The 15,729-nt window shown below is 39.5% G+C and overlaps 1 protein-coding gene across 1 annotated transcript in view; it reads left to right on the forward strand.

Annotated features, from left to right (window-relative positions):
* The window catches only part of CNGA1 (cyclic nucleotide gated channel subunit alpha 1), a 42,138-nt gene extending 26,639 nt beyond the window's left edge, over positions 1-15,499 (forward strand). Inside the window, exons 3-9 of the mRNA XM_033214746.1 lie at positions 748-864; positions 2,360-2,422; positions 8,350-8,391; positions 8,475-8,582; positions 9,490-9,597; positions 10,771-10,877; positions 13,649-15,499. Of these exons, the coding sequence (XP_033070637.1) occupies positions 748-864; positions 2,360-2,422; positions 8,350-8,391; positions 8,475-8,582; positions 9,490-9,597; positions 10,771-10,877; positions 13,649-15,057 (1,954 nt within the window). The 3' untranslated portion in view covers positions 15,058-15,499. The remainder of the gene's footprint in view (positions 1-747; positions 865-2,359; positions 2,423-8,349; positions 8,392-8,474; positions 8,583-9,489; positions 9,598-10,770; positions 10,878-13,648) is intronic.
* The last annotated feature ends 230 nt before the right edge of the window (positions 15,500-15,729 follow it).

Genomic DNA, 15,729 nt, shown 5'->3' on the forward strand with positions numbered 1-15,729 from the left:
TTTTTTTTGTATTTTTAGTAGAGACAGGGTTTTGCCATATTGGTCAGGCTGGTCTTGAACTCCTGAACTCAAGTGATCCAGCTGCCTCAGCCTCCCAAAGTGCTGGGATTACAGGCGTGAACCACCATGCCTGGCCTGAACATAGATATTATTGTGGTCACTTTTTTGGAAGCACCTATTAAGCACCTATGCCAAACATTTCTTTAGTCACTGGCAGGGCTTTTCCTCATGGGACATTTTGAATCTAAAGAGATGACATTGCCATAAATATATGTGAAAAGTACTCAAAGTATGAAATGCTAGCAATGTGATTTAAAAGTATAATTTAAAGTGCTTACCCTATAAATGAATATAATGTATATGAATGTGGTTAAATTTACTTTTAGTGGGAAGGAACATTAGTTAGAAAACTAGTTCACTCAAATGTATAATATGATCTAAGTCCCAGATATCACACTTGCTATTTGATAAATATTAACATCAATCAATGCATCAAACAATAGAAATGTGGAAAACCTAGAAAGTAGTTTCTTAGTTAAATGCATTTTACTGAATTATGCATAAATTTTATATAATTCTATGTATTCTGTATAGTTCTAACTTCATGCTCACTAAAAATTGTTATGTGTGTTAGTTTAGGAGGGAAGGAAAAGAGGTGAGGCAATTGTCCCCCTAGTGAGGAATATTGCTCCTCCACAGTGGTTGAAAACATTAACGCATCTCTCTCTGCCTCCTCTTGGACTGTAGCTCCTTTTCTGAGGATGATGACAGTGCCTCTATAACTGAAGAATCAGAGAATGAAAACCATCATGCAAGGGGTTCCTTTAGTTATAAGTCACACAGAAAGGGAGGACCATCACAGAGGTGAGCAGTATGATCCATCCCTTGGTGCCTGTTTTTAACCATTTATGCCTAAGGTTGCAGTGTTTTGAATTTTTGCAATCAGACCATGGCGATGACCTTGAGCAGTAGAATAGAAATAACTCCCACATGCTTAGCATTCCAATAATCAAACACTAGACATAAATGGTTTGTAAACTGTTGTTTAGATAAAAGGTCTTTTACTTCTTAGGAGCAAACTTGTCAAATGCCTCTGCTATCTAGACAAGATGTGGGATCTCGGGAGGAGTTATTTTTGTTCCTACCCATGCCATCTCTTGGGAAACACTGCCACTGCCCAGTGATTATTTATGGCCATGGGGTTCCAAGTTGTAAACACTCTTGCTTCATTTTCCCTGAGACCCACTGGGGTCTGTCCCTTAAGAAACCCAGTCCTCTCTGATTTCTTGTTTCTCTCTGATCCTTCTTTCAGGGTCCCGAAGCAAGTACATGTGAGAGGGTTAGCTGTTATTTTCTAAAATGCTCCATCCCATTTGGTCCTACTTTTAGAAAATAGAGCACTGGAGAGAGGTGCTAGAAGAGAAAAGCAAAAAATCCTTAGTAGGAAATAAAGAAGTTGTGAAAACTTCAGATACCAGAATTGAGATTGCAGAAGGGGTGTGGTGTGGTGTTGGTGTGGAGCTGGGGTTTCCACCTGTTTTACATAATTAGTTTTTCTTTGCTTTTTTCCTCCCCTTTTTCCCCTCTTTCCTATTTTTCTTCCCACTGACTACCTCCAGCCTTCCCATTGTTTTTATTTATCTTTTCTCCTCATCTTATTTTCCCTGACCATCTTAGGTCTCTTGTTGGGAGTTACTGGCACTGAGGTTGGTTCACTTAAGCTAATTCTTGGTATGAACATTGACTGATATGCCTTTACTAACCATGTGTATTATAGTCCATTTTCATACTGTTAATGAAGAAATACCTGAGACGGGGTAATTTATAAAGAAAAAGAGGCTTAATGGACTCACAGTTCCACATGGCTGGGGAGGCCTCACAATCATGGCAGAAGGTAAAGGAGGAGCAAAGTCATGTCTTACATGGTGGCAGGCAAGAGAGCACGTGCAGGGGAACTGCCCTTTATAAAACCATCAGATCTTGTGAGACTTACTTACTAGCATGAGAATGGCATAGGCAACACCCACTCCTATGATTGAATTATTTCCCACCAGGTCCCTTCCATGGCATGTGGGGATTATGGGAACTATAATTCAAGATGAGATTTGGGTGGGGACACAGGCAAACCATATCACCATGTTTGTTCAAGACACTGGCATTTGGCAAGTCATGCTTCGTGGAGGCTCAGGATACACTTTTATGCCTTATGCTTCATAATATGTTTTTGCAATATCATCTAGACCATCTTTAGTAATGAGTAGAAACAGAAAAGAATTTGTTTTTTCCGACCGTTTGCTTATCATGGACATTATACAGATGGTGACTATTGTGATTTCACTCCATGTTTTTCATTTCCCAGAGAGCAGTACCTGCCTGGTGCCATTGCACTTTTTAATGTGAACAACAGCAGCAATAAGGAACAGTAAGTATATTTACAATAGAAAACCAAAGCTTTGGTTTTAAAGAAAACCAGTAAAAAGGTAGGAATATATCTGAATCTGTTATAGAGGAAATATTTATTAAGCAAATGATCTAATACAATCACAATGATAGTTTACCATTTTGTTGAAATGTAGTATTCATTCATTTATTTGAATACATGTAGAAGACATCATGTCTCTAGTGTTCATGCAGTTGACTTTCTTTGTGAATAGAGTGACTGAGAAAAATAAGTGAAATACATTACTCCTGGAAACTTTCCAGTTTGAGCCAATGTGTCTTAGGTGAAGTTCCTCAGGAAACAGTTTCTGAGATGGAGGCTTGTATGCAGAGGTTTGTTGGGAATGGTCTTGGGAACAATATCTGGAAGGGAGTTGGGGGTCAGTATTGGGGAGAGGGAGAAGTTGAACTTCAGAGAATAGAGCTGATGTACAATGTGATTCAATGGGGATCCCTGGAGCAGGGATGACCTTTTAGAGTTGTCCCTATTTAGGTAATAGACTTGGGCCTTTGTACCCATGAATAGTTACTGGAAGAAGGTTGGCCCTAGAAGATGGAGCATAACCTTGAGCATGGTGGTTTCCTTCAGCCAAGGCCAGCCAAGTGAGAGGAAAACCTGAGCTGACAGCAACCAACACTCTTGGCAAATGGAGAATGAGTGCCTGAATTTTGTGCACCACCTGCATAACCACTGTACAGCCCACCCGTGTGCTGCTCAGATCCATTTAGTTTATATAGAAAATTCACCCTATGTGGGAATACCTACTCCAGGATCCTGGTTATTCTTTTTTCTTGAGAAAGCTTGTAAGAGGAAAGTTAATGGGATTAAACTAAGGTCTCTGGCAGCTGCAGGTGGTTTTGAGGCCTCAAATGAAATTCTTCACCCTCTCCGCTTCTACTCATTCTAGAGTCTGCTGGTCTAGATGACTTAGCTGGTGGAACAGTACAGACACTCATCCCTGAAGGACTTGAGCCCTGGGTCACCATGCCCTTCTTGAGTCATGGCTACAGTACTTGCCCATTTACCACCAAAACTGGGCTGGAAAATAACAAAAGACCACCTAGGTGCAAATACATCTCCCCTCCCTGCATTGTATAACAGTAGCACTGCCTACTTCTGATGATCAAGGTCAATAACTTTTGCCAGTGTGGTGACTCTCTTCCTTGCCTGTTGGTTTCTTGGCATAAGGGGCCCAAAGTGGCTGGGGAGTAGCCATAGCTTAATTTTTAATGGAACTCTGGCATTCCCTGGCAGAGGCATCACTCCTCTGGAAGCCAGGGCCTCTAGACCCACAGATCCTTAAGTTGCAAGAATGGGAAACACACCTTTCTTGCATTTGTCACCCCTACTTAGACCCCTTAGTTCCCAGACCAATTCATTCTATACAGGAATAGAGAACCATACAATGATCATTGTTTTAGCATATATACAGTATCCTAGAGGATGGCACCTTATCTTCCTAGAGTATAAGCTCTACGATAGCACCTCAGCTGTGGTTTCAAAAGGTCACTCCTTAACTATCTTGTCAGTAGCTGACAAAAGGTGTGCAGCATATAATAGGACCATGGGATCTCACACTCAGGGTCCAATGCCACATTTTTTTTTTTTTGCCTTAAAGCGAGTCCTTGGTCCAAAGTGATGTTAAGCAATATTTCATACTAGTGATCATGCTTCATATGCGCCTAAGTAATGGCACTGGTCAAAGCCCTGTGGCAAAAAAGCAAATGAATAGCCATAATATATGTCAGTTCTTATCAATATATTTGATGTCCCTTCCATGGTGTCAGGAGTCCAATTTAGTTAACTTGCCATCAAGTGACTGATTACTTTCCTCAAGAGAAAGCACTGTTTTGGAGTCATAGCATTGGTCTCTGTAACAGATAGGTTCACTAAGAGCAAAAAACAAACAAACAAAAATGAAGATTTTTCAAACTTTGTGCTCACACTCATAATATGTCCATTCAGTCTGCCTCTTCTCCTGAAATATTTTCCCTGATCTTTCCATCCAGGTCCCTGACCAATCAGTCAAGGCATTTGTGACTGCCCATGAGTTCTTGTGTACTTGTATATTCTTAATTTGGGCTATTTCTTTTTCCTTTATTTATTTTTTTGAGGCAGGATCTCACTCAGTTTCCCATGCTGGACTGCAGTGGTGCAATCTCGACTCACTGCAACCTCCATCTCCCGGAGTCAAGTGATCCTCCTGCCTCAGCCTCCCAAGTAGCTGGGATTATAGGTGTGCACCACCACACCTGGCTAATTTTTGTATTTTTAGTGGGGTTTTGCCATGTCGGCCAGGCTGGTCTCCAACTCCTTGGCCTCAAGTGATCCTCCCACCTCAGCATCCTAAAGAGCTGGGATTACAGGCATGAGCCACCACACCCAGCTTGGACTATTTCTTTTTCCATACAAACTAGATGACTGTATACTACTTGAAGCTGTGCCATTGGGGAAATTAACCTCACACTGTCTTTCAAGACCATCTCTAAGTGAGGCTGTGGTGCAGACACAGCCCATTTTGGCTTGCATCCACATTCTAAACTGACCCATCTATGCAACACGCTGTATCAGCTCCTTCTAAAGAACCCCACATATGGCCACAGGTTGGGGCCGATAAATAGGTGCTGAGTGGAAAATGACATAGTGGAAAAGGAATGGAAATTTCCAGCCATGGAAAGTGACATAAAGAAGGGTACTGAAGGCCAGGCATGGTGGCTCAGACCTGTAATCCCAGCACTTTGGGAAGGTAATCGTATTTCAGGGTCTGATTAACAGAATGCCATTGATACAGACATAGTGGACTAATGTGGTGCTTTGAGAAATGTCCACATGATCCAAGTCCCTCAAGACTGTCATGACAGTAGGAAAGAGAGTTAAGATAGCCTTGGAAAAGAGTGTAGATGTGTATACTTTGTCATCCCATGTGAGTAGGAACTATGTCTGATCCTCTTTCCTGATAGTAATGAAAAATGACATTCACATGACTGACCCAGAACCTTAGGTATGCAGTGTATATCAAGTGAATGCATGGTTTTCCACATATGACACAGCAGCTGCAATTGGGGCTACCACTTGGTTCATTTTGCAGTCATCTACTGCTGTCCATTAGGATCCATTTGGTTTTTGCAGTGGTCAGATGATGAATTATGTGGGGAAATGAAGAGGGATCACTTCCCCTGCATGCTTTAGGTCTTTAAGGATGGAATTTCTTTTTCTCCCCAGGATGCAATGTTGCTTTTGAACAGAAGGTGGGAAGCAGCTTAAGGGCTTCTTCTTGGTCTTACCCCTCTTTCCTCACAAGCCAAGGAACTAGTGGGGTAGGGGTGGGAGTTCTACCAATGACCATTAATATACATTTCCCTTTTGTATTCAGGAATTATGTACATTTCACTTTACGTTTAGGAACTGGAGAAATGATCACAGAATGGGTCTCTGTGTTATTTTCCACATAGGACACGGCAGCTGCAATTGGGGCTACTACTTGGTTGATTTTGCAATAGTCTATCTGCCATCCACTAGGTTCTATTTAGTTTTTATGGGAGTCAGATGATGAATTACATGGGGAAATTAAGAGAGACCACCACTCCTCCATGCATGATTTTATACAATTATATACATTTCTCTTTAATATTCAGGAACTTGCATACATTCTACTTTTATATTCAAGAATTACATACATTTCACGTTTACATTTAGGAACTGGAGAAATGGTCACATAGTAGTGGGTCTGTGGACTCAGTGGAAACACCATAAGTCATATTTCATCCAGAAATCTATTATTACCAGTCCATCATATGCTCTTCAAGTTTAACAGGGGGCCACAATGATGCTTCAGTCCCTAGGTGTCAACATCAACTTGGATCCTGTGCCAGTCTTCAATGTATCTAGGTATTCTTTTTTTTCCCCCAGAGTACAGTGATCTAAGTAATGGCCATAGGTTCTTTAGGAGAAAGACTGAGGAAATCATTACTGGAATATATTTGTCATAGTGTTGCAGAGTTTTTCTTCATGGGTCATGGCTTCTCCTCTAGTCAGTGGTTTTAGGTCTAAGTATTGGCTTAGATCTGGAACTTTTCTAAGGATTCTGATTTTTTTAAAAATTTAAATTGTAATGAATCAATTCACTTTTTGAGATAGGGTCTCGCTATGTTGCCCAGGCTGGTCTTGAACTCCTGGGCTTGAGTGATCCTCCCACCTCGACCTCCCAGAGTGCTGGGATTATAGCCATGGGCCACCATGCCCTTACCAGGATTCTGATTTTTTTGATGGAATAAGTTGCCCTCAACCTCCTAATTATTCATTCCTGATTTGTTTTGGTTGTATATATTAAATAATACCCTAACTAGCTAACAGGCTTCCCATCTGTCTAGGAATACAGTGTTCTATTAACTTCCTCCATAGCTGTCTATAGGTTAAGCCCCTTTGTTACCATACCCACCTTAATGCTCATTATAATTACTGAACAAACCTTACTTCTGATGGGTAAGCACTGCCATTAGTCTCAGTTATTTCTAGATCTTATTAACCCTATTGCTCTCAGAGAACCCAGTTCTGTAACAGCATTTCCCATGATCAGCCCTGGCCTACAGAGGATAGCACCGCTGAACTTCTCAAAGCTACTAATGCCCCTCTCACCAGCCTATTCCACATCACTTTTGCATCCTTTGAGCTCTCTTTGGTAACATAATTAGCTGGTAGGCTATCTTCCAAACAGTGTATCCACTTCAAGATGCCACTTTTCTGAGTCTTTTGATACCTTCCTCCACCATCTGCCATGGTGTTAATGTTTATTTCATTTTGTGTAGGCCATTATCTTTTCCAGGTTTCCAAGAGCCATTTGAGTAGTGTGTCGACATCATCCTTCAGGATCCATGGTAGGCTGTCAAATCTTGACTCATAGAAGTGTACTCCCATAGCAGTAAATTCTTCCTTATCCAACTTTATGGTTCTGTCCCTATTTGTACATGACCATCTTAGATGTTAAGCCTCACCTTACTTGTCAATCTTATCTTCCATTTCTTCTCGACAGAGGCTTTCCACTTCTGCTGGGTCATTCTTACCCAGATTAAGTCCATTGCACTTAGAAATTTTTCTGCTCTAATATCCTCTCTCTTCTCAACTTCTCCAACTCTTAGTCATACTTTGAGGCCTAGCTTTAGACCTGCCTCCTTTTAAAAGCCTTCTCTGACTATCCTAGTGATAATGAGATGCCTTTTCATTCATGTCTGGATAATGAAATTTCCTAAGGCATCTGAGCTGACAAGGATAGCCTGCTATAACCCTAGGTCTGTCTGACTTCAGAATCTATTCCCCTGCTGATAGAGAAAGTTAATTATAGAAACAGGCACTAGTTACACAACCTCCACTCAAAAAGAAATTGTATGTAGAAAAAGGTGGCCTTAAATCTGATAAATTATTCTAATAATTGAGATTCCACCATATTACCAGACAGCTTGTTGATTACTCATGAAAAATGACTTCAGTCAGGGTTATTCCTCCTAAAGAAAATTGATGGCATTTTCTTAAAATTCTCAATGATTTTATTCAAGAATAAATGTAAATGATGTCAAGAAGCTTAAATTTTAAATATTATTTTTAATACATTAACACTTTGGAAGAACACTCTTGGGGGGCTGTTGTTTCTTAAATTTTTCTCCTTGGTTTTATGCCTTTATTCATCTCCATTTGTTTCTACTTCCCACATCTATTAGCTTAGAAGTTTTTGTTTATTATCTAGATAATTGTCCCTCCCCCTTTTTTGATAGAAATCTCCAGCAAGAGACCAGATGGGTTTTGAGCACTGGAGCAGGTCTTTGAATGCAAGGCTGAGATATTTGCTTGATGAAAAAGAAAGTAAATCAGAGTGGAAGACTGTGATTATGTGACAGATATATTATTTTTCTCTTTAGAGAACCAGAAGAAAAAAAGAAAAAGAAAAAAGCAAAGAAGAGGTAAGACTTTGGCAAGAATTACCCCCACATTTTTCTGCCCATAACATTTCTGTATTTTAATACTACTTGCTTAACTTTTTCAGCAAGTCAGATGATAAAAACGAAAATAAAAAGGACCTGGAGAAGAAAAAGAAGAAAAAGGACAAAGAGAAGAAAAAGAAAGAGGAGAAAAGCAAAGATAAGAAAGAAGAGTAAGCACTTTTACTGGCATTGAAATAGAATGAAATTTTGATGGGTTTTAGATGCAGGGACGGTTTTCCATAATACAAAGTAGAAAGAAATTTTACAGTAAAGAACCCTGTGTAAAGACTAAATGTCTTTAAACTTGAAAAATAAACATTTAACATAAATTATCAGAAGTTAATTAAAACTTTTTCTAATTTCCCTCAAATTAGCAATGATAGCATTATTCTTAATTCTCTATGGTTAATTATCTTCCCTAAGCATTGGTGAAGATAACTTATCACTGAGAAATATTTAGGTTCCAAGGAGGATTAGGTTTCTAGGATCCTACCATCATTTTAAAAGCTGAAATAAAAATTTAATTTTTATTTTAATTACATTCTTATAAGGAGTGTGCAACCTAGATTCCTTGCACGCGCAGATCACAATAAGGTTTGTGCTCCTATAAGAACCTAATGCCGCTGCTGATCGGACAGGAGACAGAGCTCAGGCGGTAATGCTCCCTTGCCCCGCAGCTCACCTCCTGCTGTGTGGCCCACCGGGTTCCTAACAGACCACAGACCAGTACTGGCCCACAGCCTGGGTGTTGGGGGCCTCGGATCTATGCCACTATTCCCTCTCAGTGGCTGAAGTATACTACTGACTGCAGCATCGCAGTGAAACCAGGGCTTTAGTAAAAACTTAATGTATGCTTTAATGTAAGACTGGTCATTTCGTTATTTATCCACCCCTCACTAACCACTTTCTTATGACTAATGCTCTTATTCCGTGCTAATCTTCCCACTGCAGAGTGAGCTTCTCCAGCTGACTTCCATTTCATTAATTGTGGTTGATGGGCATAACGATGTTTAATATGGTAAATAAAAATGTTCTTGCATCTTGGTAACTATCCCCTTTATTTCTAATTGCTGCTAGGGAGAAGAAAGAAGTTGTGGTTATTGATCCTTCAGGAAACACATATTACAACTGGCTGTTTTGCATCACCTTACCTGTTATGTACAACTGGACAATGGTTATTGCCAGGTGTCTATAATTTTTTTTTTTTTTTTTTTGTGGATCTCACCCCATTCCTAATTTCCAAATTCACTGACTAAACAATTTGACTTAGAGCCTTTTAGGACACACCACCTTTCTCTACTGCAGGTGGTAAAGAGAGGCTAGATTATACTCAGTGTGTTTTCCTGGAATCAGGAGGAGGTGCTTCAGTTCTCAGTATAACTGGGTCTCCAGTACCGGGATGCTTGGAGGGGTCAGGGGAAGACTTTTCTTTTTAAATTTTTTTAGCTTTCATTTTAGGTTCGGGGGTATACGTGCAGGCTTGTTGTATAGGTAAACTCATGTCACAGGGGTTTGGTGCACAGATTATTTTCTCACCCAGGTATTAAGCCTAGTACCAAATAGTTACTTTTTCTGCTTTTCTCCTTTCTCCCACCTGTCACTCTCAAATAGACCCCAGTGTCTGTTGTTGGAGGGGAAGACTTTTAAATTTTTGGTTGTATAATAACTTAATTAGAACATTGGGAGAAACTAATTTCTTTGGCCTATGAGAAAAAAATGTTGCCAATAGTGGAAAAAGATCAAGAATTTGGTGTCTTTTAGATGGTAAACATCTCCCTCATCCAAGACCAAGCACAATTTCCTAAAGCATTTTGGGTACAGATAGTCAATATGAACCAGGTGATCCACCAGGTGAACCACCCAACATATTTTGATTTTAGTTTTAGGCCATTTATTTTTTAAATTTATTTAAAGATTTTTTTGTACAAATTTATGGGGTACGTGTGAAATTTTGTTACTTGTATATAATGCATAGTGATCAAGTCAGGGTATTTAGGGTGTTCATCACCCAAGTTCAATACATTTTTGTTATGTACAGTCTGTTAATCAAACATTGAATTTATTCCTTCTGTCTTACTGTATACTTGTACCCTTCAACCCACTTATTCTTATTGGATGATTTTACAAAGCTGACTAGCATCATGGAAAGGATGTTGGAATTCAGAAGTGTGAGGATCAAAATCCAACCACTCAGGGAAAGTTTCGGGAAAGCCATGGTTGATTAAAGGACTCTAAGGACCTCTCCTAGCCTGAGTGTGCTGTGCTTCTCACCATGATAAAGAAAATATACAAAGACAACTTTTACTTAAATTGGCCCACATTTCTTTTTTATTTATACAGGTATTTCTTTTTTTACAGAGCATGTTTTGATGAACTTCAATCTGATTACCTAGAATACTGGCTCATTTTAGATTACGTATCAGACATAGTCTATTTAATTGATATGTTTGTACGAACAAGGACAGGTAAATATGTTCCGTTTTGAATATTTTAAAATTTTATGCTTTTATCTCTGGCATTGTATTTGACATTTCCTAATCCAAGTATTCTTCAAAGTAAACCCACAAAAATCTGTTCTAGAGAAAAAGGCACAGGTGAAAGCGAGAGTCACGATGTATAAACTCACAGGCTTAGATGACTCCAGCTGATTCAGAGGAAGTTACCAGGCAACCTTTTGACAAGTAGATGAGGCTTTCCTCCATTATCTTGTTCACTGGTTTTGTGCCAGGCGAGAGGAATAGAGAGAGCAGAAATATTCTACCAGTTATAGGGGGAAGAGTAATTGCTACCTAACAGGGAGATAATTTAGAGTCATGGGGAAAAATGTCATTGTCCTCAGCAGAGTCATATTCAAAATTTTATAAGAAGGAGGAAAAATGCATTTAGCTCAGCTTTGTGGTTTATGATGAGATATTATTGACCAGAGGGGATAGCTTCTGAAATATTTCTGTTAAGTAGGTAGAAGCTGATTGTTTCTCCACCACGCTTCACTCGCAAATGTAACCGGTATACACAGACTATAACTTTTAAAGAATCATTATGTAAAATCGAACATTCTCTAAATACTAGTATCCTGGAACAATGCTCCACTCGCTCTGTCATATTTGTAACTTTGGTAGCCAGTTTAGGAGAAGGAGCAAATCCCTTTCCTAGTGTAATGTATCAGATGGCTGAAATGCTGGGTTTAAAACACACAAGGCCCATGGTAACAGCATAGGAGGGAAGATCCCAAGTGTCTAAGGGAGCAAGAATGACAGATGAAAATGCAACCTCAAGGGACACTTATGCTTCACATTGAAGGGGTAAGGCAAGAACATGCAAAATAGACAGCACAGGGTAAGTACCCAAGCATCCAGGGTAGGGCTGGGATTCTGACAAGGCAGTGGCATGGGCTATTAGACACATTGCTAGTGTGTTCAGGAAACCTTCCACGAACTGTGTATGGTGGGGAAAAAAACAACAACGCATTGTATATTACTACACTCTCAATACAATACAATTCTGGTCTCCAATATGTATGTGGCGTTTCCTCTACACACCAAGCAATTCTGTAACACCAGCTGGGTTAAAATTTAACTGAATTCGCATACTCACGGGAGTTAGAATAGGCCTCACAGGTTAAGAGCTCAGTCTCCCAAGATGATCCCCCACTTCAGATGCCAATCGTAAGTCTCAGGTTGTGGCTTGTGCTTCTGACTGACCAACTATATATTGGGGTTCCCACAGCTCCCTCGTGGGTCCAGTAATTTGCTAGCACAACTTACAGACCTTAGGAAAACACTTACGTTTACTGCTTTATTATATTAATAAAGGATATGATACTGGATACCGATGAAGAGCCAGATGAAGAGATACATAGGGCAAAGCTGGGAAGAGTCATGAGAACAGGGGCTTTTGTCCCCATGGAACTGGGGTGTGGCACCCTCCTAGTTCTTTCTTTCTTTCTTTCTTTCTTTTTTCCTTCTTTCCTTCCTTCCCTCCCCCCCGCCCACCTTCCTTCCTTCCTTCCTTCCTCCTTCCTTCCTTCCTTCCTTCCTTCCTTCCTTCCTTCTTTCTTTCTTTTCTTTCTTCTTTCTTTCTTTCTTTCTTTCTTTCTTTCTTTCTTTCTTTTTCTTTCTTTCTTTTTTCTTTCTTTCTTCTTTCTTTCTTTCTTTCTTTCTTTCTTGTAATATCATAGAGACTTAGGCTAGTCTCGAACTCCTGCACTCAAGGGATCCTCCTGCCTCAGCCTTCCAAAGCACTGGGATTATAGGTGTGAGCCACTGCACTTGGCCAGAACAAAAGACATTTCTATCACCCAGGAAACATCAAGGGATAAAGAAGTCTGTTTCAGGAACTGGGGTCAAGAACCAAATACCACAACAAAAGATGGACTTAGGGCTGGGCTCAGTGGCTCATGCCTGTAATCCCAGCACTTTGGAAGTCCAAGGCCAGTGGATCACAAGGTCAGGAGATAGAGACCAGCCTGGCCAATATGGTGAAACCCTGTCTCTACTAAAGTACAAAAATTAGCTGGGTGTGGTGGCACGTGCCTGTAGTCCTAGCTACTCAGGCTGAGGCAGAGGAATTGCTTGAACCCGGGAGGCAGAGGTTGCAGCAAGACGAGATTGCACCACTGCACTCCAGCCTGGGTGACAGAGCAAGACTCTGACTAAAAAAAAAAAAAAAAAAGAAAAATCAGTTAGTAACCATATTGCTTAGGAAATTACAAGAGTTTTAAGAGTTCTGTGCCAGGGACCAAATATATATATATATATATATATTTATCTCACAATATCACAAGAACACTACTCATAAAAGGAATGGCTTTACCTGGATGGAGATGATAGACCTTGAGAGATTCGTACACTTTCACTTTTGCACTTACAAAATTTTACTTTTTTTGGCGGGGGAGACAGGGTCTCACTGTTGCCCAGGCTGGAATGCAGTAGTGCTATCATGGCTCACTGCAGCCTCGAACTCCCAGGCTCAAGTGATATTGGGTCTCAGCCTCCTAAAGTACTGGGATTACAGATGTGAGCTGTCTGGCCAAAATTTTACCTTTTATTTCTGCAGCAGAATATTTTCTACAGCCACAGGTTGATTGATATTTGTATTTTATTACATTGTTAAAGTCATATTTATTGAAAATGAATTTTTCTTTTGACCTCAACAAAGTTAATTGACAGTTACTTCACAAAAATTCACAATTACATAAAAAGGAGAAACACTGAATTTATTTTATTTTTTATTTTAGGTTACCTAGAACAAGGACTGCTGGTAAAGGAAGAACTTAAACTCATAAATAAATATAAATCCAACTTGCAATTTAAACTTGATGTTCTGTCACTGATACCAACTGATTTGCTGTATTTTAAGTTAGGGTGGAACTATCCAGAAATCAGATTAAACAGGTTATTACGAATCTCTCGTATGTTTGAGTTCTTCCAGAGAACAGAAACAAGGACAAACTATCCAAACATCTTCAGGATTTCCAACCTTGTTATGTACATCGTCATCATTATCCACTGGAATGCATGTGTGTACTACTCTATTTCTAAAGCTATTGGATTTGGAAATGATACATGGGTCTACCCTGATATTAATGATCCTGAATTTGGCCGTTTGGCTAGAAAATACGTATACAGCCTTTACTGGTCTACACTGACTTTGACTACCATTGGTGAAACACCCCCTCCTGTGAGAGATTCTGAGTATGTCTTTGTGGTGGTTGATTTCCTAATTGGAGTGCTAATTTTTGCTACCATCGTTGGTAACATAGGTTCTATGATTTCCAACATGAATGCGGCCAGAGCAGAATTTCAAGCAAGAATTGATGCTATCAAGCAATATATGCATTTTCGAAATGTAAGCAAAGATATGGAAAAGAGGGTTATTAAATGGTTTGACTACCTGTGGACCAACAAAAAAACAGTTGATGAGAGAGAAGTCTTAAAGTATCTACCTGATAAACTAAGAGCAGAAATTGCCATCAGTGTTCACTTAGACACATTAAAAAAGGTACGCATTTTTGCTGATTGTGAAGCTGGTCTGTTGGTGGAGTTGGTCTTGAAATTGCAACCCCAAGTCTACAGTCCTGGAGATTATATTTGCAAGAAAGGGGATATTGGACGAGAGATGTACATTATCAAGGAAGGCAAACTCGCTGTGGTGGCAGATGATGGAGTCACTCAGTTTGTAGTATTGAGCGACGGCAGCTACTTTGGTGAGATCAGCATTCTTAATATTAAAGGGAGCAAAGCTGGCAATCGAAGAACTGCCAATATTAAAAGTATTGGCTACTCAGACCTGTTCTGTCTCTCAAAAGATGACCTCATGGAAGCTCTAACTGAGTATCCAGATGCCAAAACTATGCTGGAAGAGAAAGGGAAGCAGATTTTAATGAAGGATGGTCTACTGGATCTAAGCATTGCAAATGCTGGCAGTGATCCTAAAGATCTTGAAGAGAAAGTTACTCGAATGGAGGGGTCAGTAGACCGCCTGCAAACAAGGTTTGCCCGAATCTTGGCTGAGTATGAGTCCATGCAGCAGAAACTGAAACAAAGATTAACCAAGGTTGAGAAATTTCTGAAACCGCTTATTGACACAGAATTTTCAAGTATTGAGGGACCTGGAGTAGAAAGTGGGCCCATTGACTCTACATAGAACTGAAAAGCTGGTCATTGACAGGGACACGCCTCATGATCCTTCTGATCTTGTGACTGACATCAAGTAAAACTTAAAAGAAGAGGAAGACTCAGTTGGGAAATTTTTCTATGAGAAAAGTGTGCTTTGGTGCAAGGTACAAGGCCCACACCCTCTCTGAGAGATACTATGATTAAAAAAGCTTTATATCTTGGGATTTTTCACAACTGCTAATGTGCAAAGATATAAACTGATTAACTTGTCAGTGTCTGTATCTTCTGATTTTTTTCATATATGCTCGTTTTATGTAATAATCTTCATAAAAATGAATAAGTATCCCTCACTTTCATGCCATTTCCATTGTTGAGTGAAGTGTATTTGAAGTAATTGAGAATTACCATATACATCATGTTTGGGATAACATTTTAAAAAATTAGACTGCAATAAAGTAAAATTAATTATGCAACTGTAGTGAAAATGAGTTATTTGATAATTTAGCAGGGAGTTAGGATCTTGCAGAACTTCAGGGTCATTTTAAGGAAAAATCAATCATTTTTGTAATCTAGGACTGAGAAAGAGAGGTTGAGAGAAACTTTTTACCAATAAAAGCATGATAAATCAGACTTTATGAATATATATATGTATACACACACATATAAATATAGAGATATATCACACTGAAAATCATAGAAT

The sequence above is a fragment of the Trachypithecus francoisi genome, unplaced genomic scaffold, assembly GCF_009764315.1.
Source record: "Trachypithecus francoisi isolate TF-2019V2 unplaced genomic scaffold, Tfra_2.0 Lachesis_group1, whole genome shotgun sequence".
Taxonomy (NCBI): Eukaryota; Metazoa; Chordata; class Mammalia; order Primates; family Cercopithecidae; genus Trachypithecus; species Trachypithecus francoisi.